General features: G+C 35.3%; 1 protein-coding gene across 1 annotated transcript in view; it reads right to left on the minus strand.

Moving 5' to 3' along the window:
* The window catches only part of LOC110468097 (protein eyes shut homolog), a 386,727-nt gene that overhangs the window by 228,399 nt on the left and 140,304 nt on the right, over nucleotides 1-18,024 (minus strand). The window contains exons 11-12 of the mRNA XM_085574727.1: nucleotides 2,299-2,421; nucleotides 1,023-1,136 (exon numbers count right to left, since the gene is read on the minus strand). Of these exons, the coding sequence (XP_085430853.1) occupies nucleotides 1,023-1,136; nucleotides 2,299-2,421 (237 nt within the window). The remainder of the gene's footprint in view (nucleotides 1-1,022; nucleotides 1,137-2,298; nucleotides 2,422-18,024) is intronic.

The following is an 18,024-nucleotide window of genomic DNA, read 5'->3' on the forward strand; positions in this document are numbered from 1 at the left end:
TATGACAGATGTTTGTCTTCTGAATGCTTAAGTAGTTAACTAATTTTTCAAAAATATTGAGAGTACAGTCATCAAATAGTTTACTAAGCCTTAAACCAGACAATTTTCTTATTATATAAATAAAGAAGAACAGCAACTAAATTACATTAAGTATAATAGACTGCATTGCAGTGGTGTGAGAGGAAATACTTATGGCCATGATAAGGCAAAAGATGTACTGCCAAAAAACTATGAAAAAGAAATCTGTTATGGACAAGAAGAAAATTTATTCCAATCTAGACAACAGAAAACACACATAACTACTCAAAGTATAAAAATACTTCATTGATAATATTTTTCATTGAACCAAATTCTTTATCATTTGAACAATAATTGAAAAATTGCATCAATTATATGATTTGGGAAGTTAGAAGCATTTAACGAAATAAAAATGCAAGTGATAATTTTCCTGAATAGATGAGTGGTAGAAATGTACTATTTTGTACAGGGACATTTGAATTATGGATTGATTTGTATTTTAATGATTAAATATCCATGATGTTAAAAAATGGTGCTTAAAAAGAAAATGAATACACTTTAAATTCCTAATCAAAGCTGAAAGCATAGCTGCAGCTATTAATGCATCCACTTATCAAAACTATTAAACTTTTAATAGAAATTGTTCAAATATGACAAAACCAGAACCTTTACCACACAGTTGGATTTTTTCTCAATTTGATGATATGAAAGATTCTAAATATTTTAGAAGATTGCAGAAAAAAAGTATCTCCTTTTGTAGAATTCACTGAACCCCACAGATCCCTTTTGAACATCCAAGACACCGGTTAGCAGAAAACACACAGTTTCCTGCTATCATGAAACCAAAATGGGCAATTTAGTCAAGATTTACTTTTCTAACTTACATGTTTATGACTTCAGATGATACCCATATATTAATACATGCATCTCATCTGATATATTAAAAAATGGTGTAAAACTCTGAGTAGGTTTATAATATTATCATTCTGTGGATTTTTTTATACCTTCAAATCCATCCTGACAGATGCAACTGAAGGCATTCAGATGATCAACACAAGTAGCTCCATTGTGACAAGGATCACTAAGACACTCATCCACTTCAATCTCACAGTTATGACCTGCAAAAAAGTGGAGGATTCATTTCATTAGGAACACACCACTGGTGAATCATCAGTGCAGGCAGAAACAACAAAATGAAATAACTGAGCTTAGGACAGGGAGCTTTTACCAATGAGCCATAAATTGTCTTTGGGAAATTAATTTCTTGTTGATGAAAGGAAAAAAGAAGAATAAAAAGAAGAATGAAAATAAAGAAAAAAAATAATATAATATTCAACAAAGATTTTATAGAGTCCTTTACAAATGTACTCAGAAACTTCCATATTTTCGTATATTGATGGTCTTGAGTTTAGCCTTGAGTTTTCCTAAAACATCACAAGTGTTACTATGGTTTCCAAGAAAAAAAATTAAAATAATAAAATCTTTATTTCATTTTTTTTCATTAATTTATTAATTTTTGGGTTTGTTTTAAACATCAGAACAGCAAGTTAAGAAGTATGAAGTCTTCTCAATATCTCAGTTCCTCTGGTTATCTATGTCCTCCTTGACTATTGAGGGAGATTTTAATGTCATCTTATTCCTGCTTTTGGAGCCCTCTTAACATCCCTGGAATTAAACAGAATGGATCTGGGTAGCACAGCTGATCTGCCAGGGAATTCCTACTGCCCTTGATTATTTCACCATATAGTTGAACGAAAATACCTGTATATGTATCTAGAAAGATTTTTTTGTCTTTTACACTGTCATCTTAAAATACCATGCCAGTATGCTGACATAGCCAAAATAATTTTAAACTAGTCAGTGTAATGACAATGGCCTGCAGGGTAGATACAAACATGAGTAGTCAAACCTTCCCAGGATCTTGGATGCATGTTTGGCAATCGATACCCTTGTTACTGCAGCCTTATTATTACGGAGAGCACAAAGATGATAATTTAAGGCCAATGCATATGGCTGGGAGTTCAAATCATATCAGTATAAGACACCATGTCTAAAACAGTATAAAGAGTAATTGGAGTGGAAATAGTCCCTTGTAGCCAGTATCTTTTACAGCTGAATACTTTTACTCAGCCAAGTACTTCTGTGTGCCAGGAAGCAGAAGTTGTTTCTGCCTGAATCAGAGGCACACAGCTAAATTATCTATTATTACTTTTGGACAAACTTCTCTTCTTTGGTTTAGGACTGATGGAAACATGTCAGACAACACTTCTATGAACTTACCTATAAAGCCAGGTGCACAGAAACAGAGATAGCCACCCACAATGTCTTTACAGATGCTGGAGGCCCCACATGGTTGCGATAGGCAGGCAGCAACACTTACTTCACACAACTCACCAGTAAAACCTGTCAAAAAATAGAGTATCAGAAGATTTAGGAAGTTTATTAAATTTAGTCTGAGAAAACAGACAAATGGTAGACCAATGAAATGTGTACTTTTCTTATGTTTTAAAATCTTATTCAGGAAATGGAAAATATTCCAATTTCCTTGAAAGTTTCAGTTTCATATTCAAAACAACTCTAAATAGAACAAAGTCATAATGATAAAGTAAATGATAAAGCTGTATTGCAAATTATAATAAAAGCCCATTAAAATACAATGAGCATCAAGGAAATAATATTTTTAATTGATGACAGAACTTTTATTTTTGAACATACACAATACACAGTTGCAAGGAAATATTCTTTGACTGTTCTTTTTTCAAACCACATAAATATATTTAACTAAGTGATGTAGAGCCGTTGAAAAATCAATTCATGTGTGTGGAGCTAGTATCCAAATGCTGAATATAAATGCAAAGTTTCAAATTTCAAACATTTTGGTTTGATCATAAAAACTTAGCAAGCTAAAGCATAAGAAGTACAGTTTTCTGGTCTCCTATTAGCTGAGCACTTAAAATTTTCTAAGTATTTTTAGTGCAACAGAAATCAAAATTGACTGGGCCAATTTATTATAATTTAACAAGTGCACCATGAAAAGCCACTAAAGACTTAAACTAGATATTTGGTTCAGGAAGTTAAATACAATGAATTCCAGTGTCTTACAAACTTAGATACCAAGTCTGGCTGAAGATCTGAATTTCACATTTAATTTAAAAATATATTTATAAAGCAATGCCATGCCTCAGTAGCATAAGTATTGCCACAATACATTCCAGTGTGCCATTGAGATTCCTCACATCTGATATTGAGTTAGTCAAATTTTTAGACAGAGGAAGACTCTTTTGTCAAAGATGTTAAAATAAATCTGTATTCCTACAGTATTCTGTGATAGCTTACAAAACTAAACAGCCTGGTTTAAATATTGTTAATTAAGTGCAGTTGTCTATATATAAATAATTACAAAATTTCAAAAGTTCAGTACTGCTTGGACATAGTCTTTAAACTAGAGGAAATGGAAACCATGTTCTTAAGGCATGAGTGAAGACCTCCTGATCTGGAAGATTTTTTTAACTTTTGAACACCATGTAACATGCAGGAAGACAGCAGCTTCTGACCATCAGGGTAAATTGTTGGAACATGCTGCACTTTACAAATTCTGGCTTGCTGAACAACCCTTTGAGGCATAAATACAAGGCAGTGCATATTAAACCTGCCCTACAAATGCAGTCATTTTCATTTCTAAATCAGTAGAGGCAGAAAGGTGACTTTAAGCTATGTTTCAATTCCATCCTAAACACCAGCTGTGCAACATTCTTGTACAGCTGAAGTTTTCCTCCTTGTTGATTGCCATTAAAAATTTAAGTCTCTCATTTTTGCCTTTGTAAATAGCTCTTAACATCTGCATAATGAAGTACTACAAAAACCTAATGTAAAATATTATGATAAAGAAATAAAAAGGAAACGTTGATCAATTATGGTAACAGCTATGCACAGATATATTTATAGCTGTTGCATGTGTGTCTTTTATCAAAGTAGAGATAATGAATATAGAAAAGCCAACAGTTTTTTCCTTGATGAAATAAAAATTATTATTCATAATAACTTTATAGATTTGAAATAAAGGTCTTAACCAATGTAACCTTTTATTTCTCTGTTTTGAATTAATTATTGAAGTATTACAGCATGGATTATTGGGCTTTGAGCAATCTGATCTAATTAAAGAAGTCACTATACTAACTTGAAGAACAAAGGGTAGTGGTTTCAGGGCTCAATTTTAATATTAAACATCTGGTTATGTATAAGGTAAGGTTTCTCATCAAAACAGATTCAGTTGCAGTACTTAACAGTATACTATTTTCTACAAAAAGAAATGAACACATTTTGATTTATTTTTCTGTTACAGATATCCAAAGATACTTCATAGTTTAGATAAGGAAAATTTAGCAACAGAATATTTAATTTTTTTTTAAATGCCACATTTACATTCTTGAGACATTTCTTTTCGTTAAACCCAAATGCCTCATGACAAAAGTGATTTTAACTAGTCAGGCTATGACACCTAAATTCTCCAGGGAGATCACTGAATTGTGATCCATTCTGACAGAGTCCAGCCACACAGTGATTTATGGCAATTTCACTACATGGCTCCTTATATTCTGGATGGCAGGTACTTCTGAAACTATTAGCTGAAACCCCACATTAAGGGTTATTGTCAGAGCCAGCAGGATTTGATGTGCATTCATTCACTCTTATTGAACAAAAACTACTCCTGTTAAAATTACATCTGAGAAGAGCTTACACAAAAATAAAGAACGAAAATGAGAGAAAGAAAGAAAGAAAGAAAGAAAAGGGAAGGGAAGGGAAGGGAAGGGAAGGGAAGGGAAGGGAAGGGAAGGGAAGGGAAGGGAAGGGAAGGGAAGGGAAGGGAAGGGAAGGGAAGGGAAGGGAAGGGAAGGGAAGGGAAGGGAAGGGAAGGGAAGGGAAGGGAAGGGAAGGGAAGGGAAGGGAAGGGAAGGGAAGGGAAGGGAAGGGAAGGGAAGGGAAGGTTGTCAGAATTTAATAAATTTCTGTAAAACCTGGACAATATTTTCATTGTTATTAGGATTCTTACATAATGGGTTGCCAATTTCTCCTTATTTGCACTGGATGCAATAATAATTATATATAAAAAAACCCATTTCATTCATTTGATTTTTGGGATAGAGTGGTTGCAGTTGTTTTTGTCATTCAACACCTATCATAGTGAAATTCTGCTTGTGCTTGGTTCCTCTGGAATTTCAAATATAAAAATTTTACTTAGTGAAAAAATATAAAAAACGTAACATTTGTAAGAAATATACAATTAATAACAGTAATGTTGAACAAAATAAAGGGTAACAAAGAGGAAAAATCCTGACCTTGGCATGTGTATTGGGTTTGCTTAGCCAGGTTTTGGTAGCACTGTGGAGACTTACAGGGCTGGCTTCTCTGAGAAGTTGCCAGAAGCTTCCCCCATGTCCGACAAAGCCAAAGCCAGCTGCCCCCATGACAGACTCCCTGCTGGCCAAGGCCAAGGCCATCAGCAAATGGCAGTAACCCTGTGATAATATTTAAGGAGTAAAAAAAGTGTTTGCACAGAGGAAATTGTGGCCAGGGTAAAACGGGGTAAGAATGAGAGGAACAGCTCTGCAGACGCCAAGGTCAGTGCAGAGGGAGGGGCAGGAGGTGCTCCAGGTGCCAGAGCTGAGATTCCCCTGCAGCCCCTGGTGCAGCCCATGGTGAGGCAGCTGTGCCCCTGCAGCCCTTGGAGGGCCATGGGGGATCATGTTACTTAGGGACTGTCATAATTTTGTTTGCTTTGGATGCTTATAATAGTTAAACTTCACATTTTCTCCACTATTTTTTCAAGAATTCAAGTTAGACTTGACAGTTCTATACTTCACTTCTGCTCTTTTCTACCTTTCTGTAACTTGGCCTGACCACAAGCCTACAGCTCTGAAATTGCTCTGAATCCTTTCCAATACCACCATTGAAACTGCAGCTGAACAAACAGATTTTACAGTATGCATTTTCATTTGAACACTCTAGGTTCTTCTGTGACTGATAAAATCACGAAGATTATTATTCCAGGAGTTATAGAAAAACACCTGAGAAACAACACAGTATTGGTCACGGTTTCATGAGGGGAAAGTCCTGCTAACCCACTGTTGATCAAGGGAGGCTAAATGTATTATTTCTGGATTTCTGCAAAGCTTTTGATACTGTTTCTCACAGAATCCTTCTGGAGAAAATGCCCAGCACACAGCTGGATAAACATGTGGTGGGTGAGCAACTGGCTCAGGGGTTGGCTACAAAAGGTTATAGTGAATGGGGGGACGTCAGACTGGTGACCTGGTACTGGCAGGGTTCCACAGGGATCCATCCTCGGCCCTGTGCTCTTCAACCTCTTCATAAATTACTTGGACACAGGTCTTAAAGGAATACTAAGTTTGCCAATAATACTAAACTGGGAGGAACTGCTGACTCCCTCAAAGGCAGAGAGTCCCTGCAGAGAGACAGACAAATTAGAGTACTGGGCAATCACCAACCACATGAAGTTCAGCCAGGGAAAGTGGTGGATCCTGCACCTGGGTCAGAGCAACCCTGGATGAATGCACAGGCTGGAGAATGAAATACTGGAAAGCAGCAATGTGGAAAGGGTCTTGGTTGACAGAAGGCTGAACATGAGCCAGCAGTGCCCTGGCAGTCAGGAAGGTCCTGGGGGACATCAGGCCCAACATGGCCAGCTGGGCAAGGGAGTGGATTGTCCTGCTCTGTTCTGCACTGGGGCAGCCTCACTTCATGTTCCATGTGCAGTTTTGGGTGACACAATATAAGAAAGATATTAAAGTGTCCAAAGGATGGCAACAAAGATGGTGAAGTGTCTTGAAGGGAAGCCATATGAGAAGTGGCTGAGGTTGCATGATCTGTTCAGACTTTTGCTTTTTTAAAGGTTCTTCATCTATTTTTTAATATAGTGCAAAAGAGCAGAACAGTGATGATCAAAGTTCTTTCAAAAGGAGGAAATCTGACTTTCTGTGACTTTTTTTCTGTTCATTCTCCCCTGTCTAAAATTTCTTGCTCCCAGTGAAGGCTAGTGAGTGCACCACATCTCTTAGCTACTTGACCTCAATGGCCACTGCTACTGCTTTTGGACAAGCTGGACCTTAAGCCATACAATTTAATGAGAAGATGTAGGAGAACTATTGCTCCTTAGTGTTCTTCTTTAAAAAAAAAAAAAGCCCTTTAGCCTAAGCAAAGGGCCACAATGGCTAGATACATCTTCCAATACTGTAAGAATATTATTGTCAGTTCTACTAAAAGATGGATTAGAATTCGAGAAAAAGGATTAAGTAAAAAGAGAAAACAGATGTATAGAGATGTTCTCTATACATCTTACAGTAATACACAAGAAGACTTACAGCTATTACAACAGAAGTTTGATTACTGTAATACAGCAGGCAACTTCAGAATCTCTCTTATTTACACTAAGAAAACACAGAATCAGTTTTTATTCTGACTCTCTTGCTGGCTTGAAATTTGTCAGGCTATCTTATAATTTTGTGCTATGGTACATTAAAACAGAACCTAATATGTTTTAACCTGCAGAATAAAATCAGTGCAATAGTAGAAAATAAACTTCATGAAATAATATATATTATCCATTTTAATTTTCCCATGAAGACTGTGAAGTTGTCAGTGTTTGCTCCTTCTTTTGCGGTGATGTCAAGATCTGCTGAGAAGGTGATATGTATTGTATAACATAATTTGATTGCTATTAGGAATAGGTAATTTATGACCCTTTCCTATATAACATCTTCCTGTAATTGATATGCAAATCCTGTCACATTTACAATTCCCATATGAATAATGAAAAATGAGACTAAGAAATTGCTTAATTGAAATAGTTTACGCCAGTTAAAATTGAGGTTAAAGGCATTGCTGCTAGCAGATCAGAAGAAAAAAACAAACAAACAAAAGCAGTGAAAAATATAAACAGTAGAAATAATAAATATGAATTACCTAACTGCTGAATTACACAGTTTTTCAGTTTAGCATCTCTGAAAAAAAGATCAGTGAAATACAAAGCTCCTAGTAAAATCAGCACAAGCAGTGGGCAATGTTGCTATTCTTCCTCAGTTGCATCTCAGAGGTACTTTATGTTTTCAGATTTCATGTGTCAAGAATAAGGAGATAAAAGGATCAACTGCCCCCCACTGTGTAATACAATAGTGGATTAAATAAAGAGCTCTTCAATTCAATAATCTTATTTTAGAGATTAATTAATTTGTTACAGAAAATAAGTTCAATGACTTTATTAAAAAGAGATTGGTTTCAAGTGAAACATAAAATCAGGTATGCATTTCCTCAGGACTGTAAAAGATTTTTAAGTAGAATTTAGGAAGAAAAGTTTGAAAATAGAAACAAACACACATTGGTTTGCTGTTCATGCCATTCATGGAATTAAGATTGGCAGGCAGTAGCAAGCAAAATTTTGGGGTTGAACTACTTAGAATTTGCTGATAAGCAATCTGTTGGACAGAGACAAAGCACATAGATATTCCCTGTCATTTATCATATATTTTCTAGTCTGTCTTTTGTAAATTTTAACGATAATATGAAATCCAAATATGATCCTTCATTTTTCATCTGATTAGAGCACCATATGGTACTAGAAAACTGGGGGGGAAAAAGGGATTGATTTTAGTAACAGGTAAGTAAAGGAAAAAAATGGTGATTAAACCACATAAAGCAACAGCAGCAAATTTTGCTGAAGGTCTGGTAAGACAATTCTCTTACTTTTTGAGAATTTTATACAATATTTTTACTCCTTATTAATACAAATAGAGACATAGATTATGAAAACTGAACAAATACTAATTATTTTTCAGTACATTGTAGACCAGAAGATTACTTGGAAAATGAGTTGTCAAAGAAGGAAGTTATTTTAAGAAGGGTAGAAAAGCATAAAGACAGACCAAAAACATAGATGAAGAATTAAATGAGTGGAAATTTCAAAGAAAAATAATAAATCATATCCAAAATAAAGACTGTTAATATTTCTTTAGAAATGGCAGTAGAATAAAGAGTGTTTCAGTTTGGGCTCTAAAAAAAAACTTCTGTATTACTTTTTTTAAAATCAGAGATGGCCAAACAACATAGCAGATTAGAATTTTAAAACCTTTAGATCCTGTATTAGAAATTTGAATGCATTTGGATATGTGGTAGACAAGTAACCTATTAATTATCTACTTTTCAGAATTAGAAGTTTTGGAATAAACAAATTTTAAACATATAAATCAAACAGAAAAATTACATTTAGTAGGCATTGTATACTAACATAAAGAAAAGACAATAATTTGATTATCACTTTAAATTCTCCACAAAATGTATGATTTTAAGCCTATTGACCAAACTTTTAGCAGTTTTCTGGAATATGATGTCCGAAAACAAATATTATTTGCATTTCTAATGTCAGGAATGGAAAAAGACAGAGATTATTACATCACTGTAAATCTTATTAATTTCTTATTAAATGTGAAGTGAATGGGCTCATTTTATAACCAAGAGGCACTTAACCATGGCAACACATTCCAATAATGTATCAGAAAAAAAGAAAAATATAGAGATACCAAACATGAGAAGCAGCACATTAAAAATTAGTCGCAATTGGTAAATTAAATCCTTTATAAAAGAATATAACTGGTGAATTGTGAAATACAGCTATGATGGTTTTAACAGGTATTTAAAATAGCTGATTAGTATCATAATAATTCATTTCCATCCTGTTACTGCCATTAGAGTACTTTTAGAAATGAATAGACTCAAGCTAAAGGCTGTCATAGAGATATTTCCTTACCTAGGGGATTTGTAGAGATATTTCCTTACCTGGGGGATTTGTAATGGGTTATTACAGTGTTCCTCAAGACATCACTCTTTTGTGTCTGCTTTTGGTAGCAGTAACTCAATGTCTTGTAAGACACTTTTAAATAAATAGTGTTGTTTTTTATTAGAAAAATGTCACATTTTTAAGTCATCTGCTAGGGTTGGTGGATTGAATTGACATTACAAAAGAGTTATTAATCAATTTTCTTCCCTGCATTTTTAGCCCCATAAATGACAGCACATTTTTTGAAAAAATGAGAGAAAGTTGACAATCTTTTCTTGGTCATATTTATTTTACTACTGGCATGAAGCACTATGCTGAATAATAGGAAAACAGATAGAAGATTAGAATTATATAAAAAAGGAATCTTTATTTATGAAGGTATTACACCTAATAAGGTATCTTTTTACAATATCAAGAAATTTTCCATGTGGTCCCTTCACCATGTTTGCTTTCTCTTTCTTCATCACAGGCTGCCTTAACAGCAAAGTCTTATAAGAGACATTTAATGGGGTTTTCAAAGTATGTTGCTCTTCTCATTTGTCCTTTCCTCCTTCCTATTTTCACATGATACTTTTGGATTCCATATTTTCCTTCTCCTACACTTGGGCACAAGTATATGTACATAGTATGTGTTGATGTATAATGAATGGTTTTCAGTGTAAATTTTCTTCTTCATTCTTCATTTAATTATTTTAATTTTAAAACTGTAATTAAAAGGTGTATCTATTTCAAGATTTTTTTAAATCATTGTATCTTGCTTTACATCTTCTTAATTTACTAACCTTTTATATATTTCAGTCTTTCAGTGCAAAAACTCACTGAATGCTTATTTCTATAAGAATAATATAATGAAATCTCACTGAAGTAGAAATTGCAGAGATTTATTTTCTCCTAATAGCTTTGTGTTCAATTTCTAAAAGATAATAAAAATTAAGTTTAAAATTTTAAATCTTACTGTGCTTCTGGGAACATTTTGAACAAATAGAAGGTACAAATGCCAGTGTATTACAGAATGCACAGTTTGGTATTACATCATAGTGCACACTTTGAATGCACAATGTCTGAGCAATTACATATCCACTAGAGGAATGAGCTATTGTGCACTTTTCCAGTAGCATTTTTATTTGCACAAATCTCAAAGACTTTTGTCTGCATCAAACATGTATATTAAGGTTAGCATTACAACTTCAAACATGCATGGCAACTTAATACAAGAGTATGATAATTTCAAGTGAGGAAACTTAAGACTGCACTGTTCTCTTGCTTTTTTAGTGAAAATCATGGAAGTAAAAACAAGTATGTATATCTTGAAATTTGATTTACATAGAGAATTGGAAAGGAAAAAGTGAGAAAACTGGCGAATCACAATAAGGGCAAATTAGTGGCTTCCAAGAAAAACCCCCCAAAAAAAACAAAACCCTCTAAGTAATGCAAAGGCACTCTTCACCTCCCCGCAATGGCCATATGGTCTCTAGCTCTTTCTGGGATTTTATGGATGACTATATTATTGCATATGGAATAGAATACCTATTTATTCCATTGGGCTCATCCAGCCTACTCAGTGTCAGGGTGAAATGAGAAATAGAGATGGACATGATGCTGTGCAAGCATTGCTCAGCAACAGCCAAAACATTCTTGAGTTAGCAACACAGCTTTGGTCACAAATCTAAAACACAATGCAACATCTTCTATGAAGTGGTTAATTCTGCCTCAACCACACCATGTACATAGATCCAATCTTATTTTGGGGGAATACCCATTAAACATTCATTTTCTTGTGTATTATCCAGTCTTTCTCTTCTGATAATGAGAAGATCAGGGGCTTTTTTCCATAGTGAAAAAAGCAAAGAATGGCCTGCTTTCTGCTTCCTAATATTGAAAATACTGTAGAATACCTCTGAGTGTTTTTTCTTTATAAAAGGGAACTCCCAACTTGTGTCAAATTTAGAATTACTGCTTTTTTCAGCTAGGTAATTTATTCATTAATTGTTACACATAATGTAAAAAACAGTTAAAGTTTAACTAATTTATAAAGGGTTCCATGAAAAAATGAAGTAAACAATCAGACCTTTAGTGGTAACAAATGACTGGACATGCCCAGGAATATCTCTATTAGAAAAATATCTTAATACACTAAAATTCTCAAGGCCATAGAAGAATTACTGGGCTGACTAAAAATATATTTAACATTTCACAGGTATCGGATAAAAAAAAAAATATTAGTGCATGGATGAGCTATAAGTGTAATGAAAATCTCTTGGGGAGATCCCCTAAGAATGTTCCCTGTGACACACCATTTGCAGACACTGCTTTTGCAAGGGGCAGTAAAAATGGCAGGTCCTGGAGACCCATTCGCATAACCTCTGCTCCCCCAACATCTCTGACTTTAGGTGCCCTCACCCTTCATCCTGGATTAAGAGCCAACACAAATGTCATGGATGTGACTGCCTACAGAAGTCTCAGTATTAGGACTTTGAAAAAGAGATATCATGCAAATATATTGGCCTCTGTTTCCATAAAATATTGAGTCCACTAACTACTGCTACAAGCAATTCTGTACTATTTGCTGTATGAATGCCCAAAGTATCTTCTGTGTCAGTCTGCTGAACAGCCTTTCTACGCTGATTAAATTGACTTGTTTAGAAAGAATTTTATCCCAGTGCAAGTTAGGCTGTTAGGTAGAAGAAAAACATTATTTACAAATTGCATTAAGTGAATTGTGACTTGGAGCAAGAAACAGAATTGGAATTTTAAGCTACGCATCAAGTAGTCTTTTTGGCAAGGAGAGCAATAGCTTCATGTGAAAAATGCTGCACTTTCTGATCAAGCAACTTTGAAATCAAAACAAAAAATATCATTACAAATTCTATGTTAAGGATCATTGTGCAGCAGCAGTGTGAAGAATTGAATGGTTTTTGTAAACTTTTTTCGTCTGTAGTCTTGATGATTCACTTTGTTTTTGAGTCACAGCATGCAATAGTTTTTCTAAGGTCTCTTCCTGGAGAAAAACTTTAATGTATAAGCATTTACTTCATAACAAGTGTTGCCAGAAAGGTTTGAAAGAAAGTACAGTCTTATTTCATGGTACACTAAACTTTAATAACAGCAACACCTTCCCAAAAGGAAGAATTTGATTTACAATTTCTCTGTGTGCATGTTTACTCTTAATCAGAAGTACTGCTCCTTTGATTCAGTGTACTAAGTTGAATGAAAATTGATTTTAGGTTGAAACCACCAGCTGATGGGATTTTCTACTTCAAAATCAGTCTCCTTTAACAATCATGCTAATCATTCAGTAATCCCATTTAAAAAAATATTCAGTTAAGTATAGCAGGGATAATACATCACTGAGGCACGAACAGGGGTGGGAACGAAATTGTGTAGTAGATGTAATGTTTTCTAAAAGAGAAAAATTGTGCATCCAGACTACAACTGTCTGAAAGCAGAGAGACTGTTCAGGGAGAGATTATTAGTTTAGCAACTTCTAGCTGTCTGTTCCCTTTGAAACCTCCAAACATTCCAGTGTTTTAAAAGTCAAAGGATTCTTTAGTATTGACTTACAGATATTTTGGTTGTGAACTTGTCTAATCCTTTACCAAAACTTCCAAATAAATTCTCTAGTTATATCCCATTCTGTGGTAACAAATAGAGAAATACAATGTCAACTGTTAAAAGTTTTTTCTATGTTTCTAGGATTCCCTCATGCTTGTCTTCTACAAACTTAAAAGGTCTTCACTATTCCATAAGGAACTTGCTATAATCCATTAAGAAAATTTGATGCCTTTTTGAATATATTGTAAAAATACAGCATCTTGTAAATTAAAATTTCTTTAAATATCACATAAATATTGCCCATAGATACCTTAGAAATTTTAGAAAGAGGTTCTTCACTTCTTTCTCAAACTGTGCTTCTCTAACTGACCATTTTAAGGCATGGTTCCAGATGACAGACTACTGTTGTCATAAAATACAGCCCTTGTTTTCATTTCCCCCCTTTTTAAAATTCAATATACATAGGAACCATTTTCTAGTGGAATAAAAAAATTAATATTCATTAAAAAAGTGATAGTTGATAAATTATTGGATATTCATAAAAATCTGGGTTTGGAAAACATTGCATATAAACAAATACTTCTTTTCAGCCACAAACTTCATAAAATATAACACTATAATTAAGAATATGCAGATTTTTTTTTTGATCTGGTCATAAGGTTTACAGCCTTAAAGGCTTTGTGTAGGTACAGTTAGTTCAATTCAAATTCACCTTAAAGTATTACATTTATAAAGTAAATCTGGGCAAAGATTCCTTATTTAGTAATAGAATCACAGGCAAACTTGAATTGGAAATGATGTCCTGAGGCCAGCTAGTCTAACACTCATAGTCCCAGGTAGCTAAGTGAACTGTCCTTTCAGTAAGCAACTGTGATTCCATAGATGGGGATACCACAAGTTTTCCAGAAAATATGTTCCCATAGTTAACCACTTTCATAGTGCTGTTGCTTTTGTTTTTTTCACCTTAATGTTGAATTTTCCTACATTCTGATTCATATCCATTACCTCTTGCCCTGAGAGAATTTTGACCTGTAAGAAAAACCTCATTCTGTCTTCTCTGTATCCTTCCAGGAGGTAGCAGTAAATTCCAATAAATTCTCAAAGCCTTCTCTTCAGGGTGAACAGGATGAACATTACTTCAGTGTCTCTTTGTATATCATGTTCTCCGTTTTCATGGCCCTTTGATAGGCTTGCCTCTGTAAGGCAATGTCCTTCTTTTAGCAGAGAATGCAAAACTTAGATACAGTAATTCAGATGCAGTTGCACAAGTCTGTAGCAGGGCATCTCATCCCCCACAAGGATTTATCTGTTGCTAACTAGTCAGGTAACTCAAGCAGGACAAACTGTCTTGTAGTGAGTAATTTTGGTGCCATGGGGTTGACGCTGGCCTGGCATCGCCCAGCTGCCAGTGAATATCTTAATGTTTAAGTGAGAGCTGGGATAATAAGGCATATTTTTGACTGACCTTTTGATACTTCCTTTTATGACTATAAAAGCAATACCAAACTTTCACAAAGCATTTTCCTGGAACTGGGTGGAGTTTCTCCCATGATGTTTCATCATTACTCCCCAGGGATTAAGTGAAGGAATATGTGCACATTATTGTCATCTCAATGGTAAATCACATTCAACTCCTAATCAATACAATTTCTTTCTCTAGCTTTAATGTTGGTCCCTTGATATAGTTCACTCTTTCATGCTATGCTGTAATCTATTAGTAGTTCTTTAGTTTTATACTGAGTAGTAAATAATCCTTATTAAAGTCTTTCATCTGATGTCTCCGTAGCCCCTCAGCTCCTAAAATTTGGCTACACAAACCCAGAATAATTGAAGTCCTCTATTAGGACTAGGATTTGTGAATGTGAGGCTCCTCCCTTCTCTCTACAGAGGGCCTCAACCACTTGTGGAAGAGCCTGTACCAGACTCTCACTGAAATGTCACCTGTCCCTACCCTTTGTTTAATCCTGACTCATAAACTCTTAGTTGACTCCTCATCCATCACTAGGCAAAATTCCATTCAATGTCCAGCTGGACACTGACATAGAGTGCAAATACTGCCTCCTCATCTGCCTTGTCTGCCCTTCCTAAAAAGCCTTTATCCTTCCATTGCAATACTTCAGTTATAGGAGTCATTCTGCTGTGTCCCCGTGATGCCAATAATATCATAGCCATGCAGGCATGCACCTATCTCCCAACTCCTCCTGTATATTCCCCATGCTGCATGCATTTGCAGAGAGCCATTTAAATTGAGTTCCCAATAAAGCACATTTATTAGCTGAAATTCCTTTGTGCTGTCCTTCAGGTGCTATATTGCCTTTCTGCAGTCCTAAATACTGTCTAAACCATTGCTTTTCATCATGCATTTTGCAGATGGTTAAATTCTTCATGAAGACTGTATCTAGCAAGTGTTCAAAATGGTAATAGAAAACGTTTATAGTCTGAGATTTCATATGTGTACTTCTTACAGCATTTCAGTATTCATTTCATGCATATGATCTCACTTTTTAAGTATAACAGGAAGATGTTTTCATACTTATTGTTGTGTTTGTGATTTCACAAAACAAACTACACTGACAAAATGAGATGCGACATTTGGTTTATGAACAATGGAAGGAATGATGAAATATAGTCACAGTCTTTGCAACTGAAAAAGTAAAACTAACTTATTATAGCACCATATAAGAATTCAGCCTTTAAAAATTAGGCAAAATAAATGATAATAATAACAGCAGTAATAATAAACCTTCAATTTTCTGCATCTTGAAAGTCTATTGTAAGACTCATGTCTTAAAAGATAGTATGAGTATGTATATTTATACACATATATAATACACAAACACAGATATACAGATACTTCTATATATAGTAATATACATAAATATTTAAACATTTATTCAAATCATATTCATGCCCTTATACTATTACTTAGTGGAAGTGATGGCTGTGAGTTCCTGTATTCCACACATCAATAACTTTCCAAGTATTTGTACATTAGGCTTGAAATAGCTTGTATACATTTAAAAAACCCATATAGCTCATATAGGGACATAAAAATTTTAAAGCACTTATTTTGCCTATCCACTTTAAGTAAATATTCCAGTCTAAATGCAAGCTTGATCATTTTATCCTTATATTGTTACCTTGATATTGTAGAACAAGGTTTAATGAAATGTAACTGACTTAAGAATATTAAAAGATTGCAAGTGAAAGAGTACTATTGCTTCATGTTTTGCTTACTACTTTCCAATTGGCTGAAAACCAGTCAGCCCACAAAAAAGAAAGCAGGGGATTAAAAAAATGTAGTCATGTTATGCAAGTGTCAGGTATTAAATTAGCTGGTTATATTAAAAGAGACTACATTTCAATGTGTAAATTCTTGCCCTTTGCACCAATCCACACTGAAAAGCCACACTGAAGCTTATAGGTTCATATCTCGGTAAGATGCTCTTTATTTCTTGGACTCAACAAATAAGAGGAGTTTTCCAATCTAACTGATTCCATGATTCTGTGAGCAAAATTATGTATGCCACATAAAGATAGAAAAGTTGATTTACTCCTTTGGACAAATTCAGATATTGCTGGCATCTCTCATCACTGCAAGAAACTGAACTGGGTTTGCATGGCAATGTTTCAGTGAGGGGCAGATACAGGGGTGGCTTCTCTGAGGAGCTGCCAGAAACTTCCCCCTGGTCTGATGGTGTCAATGCCAGCCAGCTCTGGAATGATCCACTGCTGGCCAAGGCTGAGCCCATCAGTGACAGTGATGGAACATCTAAGATAACAATTAAGATGAGGGGAAAAAAATGAACTGGGCAAATCCAGCCAGAAAAAAATGTGAGGATAGCAAGAGAAACAGCTCTGTAGACACAAAAATCAGTACAGAAGGAGAGTATGGAGGTGCTGCAGGCACCAGAGCAAGATTCCCCTTCAGCCTGTGGTGAGGCAGCTGTGCCCCTCAGTCCATGGAGGTCCATGGTGGATTAGAGATCCACCTGCACTCCATGGATGTCCTTGTGATAAAACAGGTGGATGTCCAGTGGAAGCCGCCACCTTTCCTGTGGGAAGCCTGAACTAGAACAAGCTTCTGACAGCACCTGTGCCCCATGGAGAGAGAAGCCCACACTGGAGCGGGTTTCCTGGCAGGAGCTGTGATCCTGTGGGGGATCCACACTGGAGCAGGCAATTCCTGTGGGACTGCACTCAGTGGAAGGGAACCATGCAGGAGCAGTTTGTAAAGAACTGCAGGCCATGGAAAGGAACTCATATTAGAGAAGTTCTTGAAGGACTCTCTCCCTTGGGAAGCAGCCCACACTGGAGCAAGGGAAGAGCATGAGGAGTCCTCCCCTTGAAGAAGAAGGAACAACAGAAATGATGTGTGATGAATTAACTGCACCCAGCTCCCAGCCAGGGTCAACCCATTGCAGCAACCCTTATGACAACTAATGTATAGCTAGTCCTCAAATTTTCTTTCAGAAATTTAAAAAGAACTTCTGCTAATTGAAAAGATGGAAACAAAATCATGCTACTGGTGGAGTTGGTTGATTTTTAAGGCTCTCTATTCATAAGTTTGGAAGGCAGGACTTCCAGAGTACAAGTTATATTCTGTA

This window comes from Lonchura striata, chromosome 3 (assembly GCF_050655825.1).
Source record: "Lonchura striata isolate lonStrDom1 chromosome 3, ASM5065582v1, whole genome shotgun sequence".
In the NCBI taxonomy this organism is placed as follows: domain Eukaryota; kingdom Metazoa; phylum Chordata; class Aves; order Passeriformes; family Estrildidae; genus Lonchura; species Lonchura striata.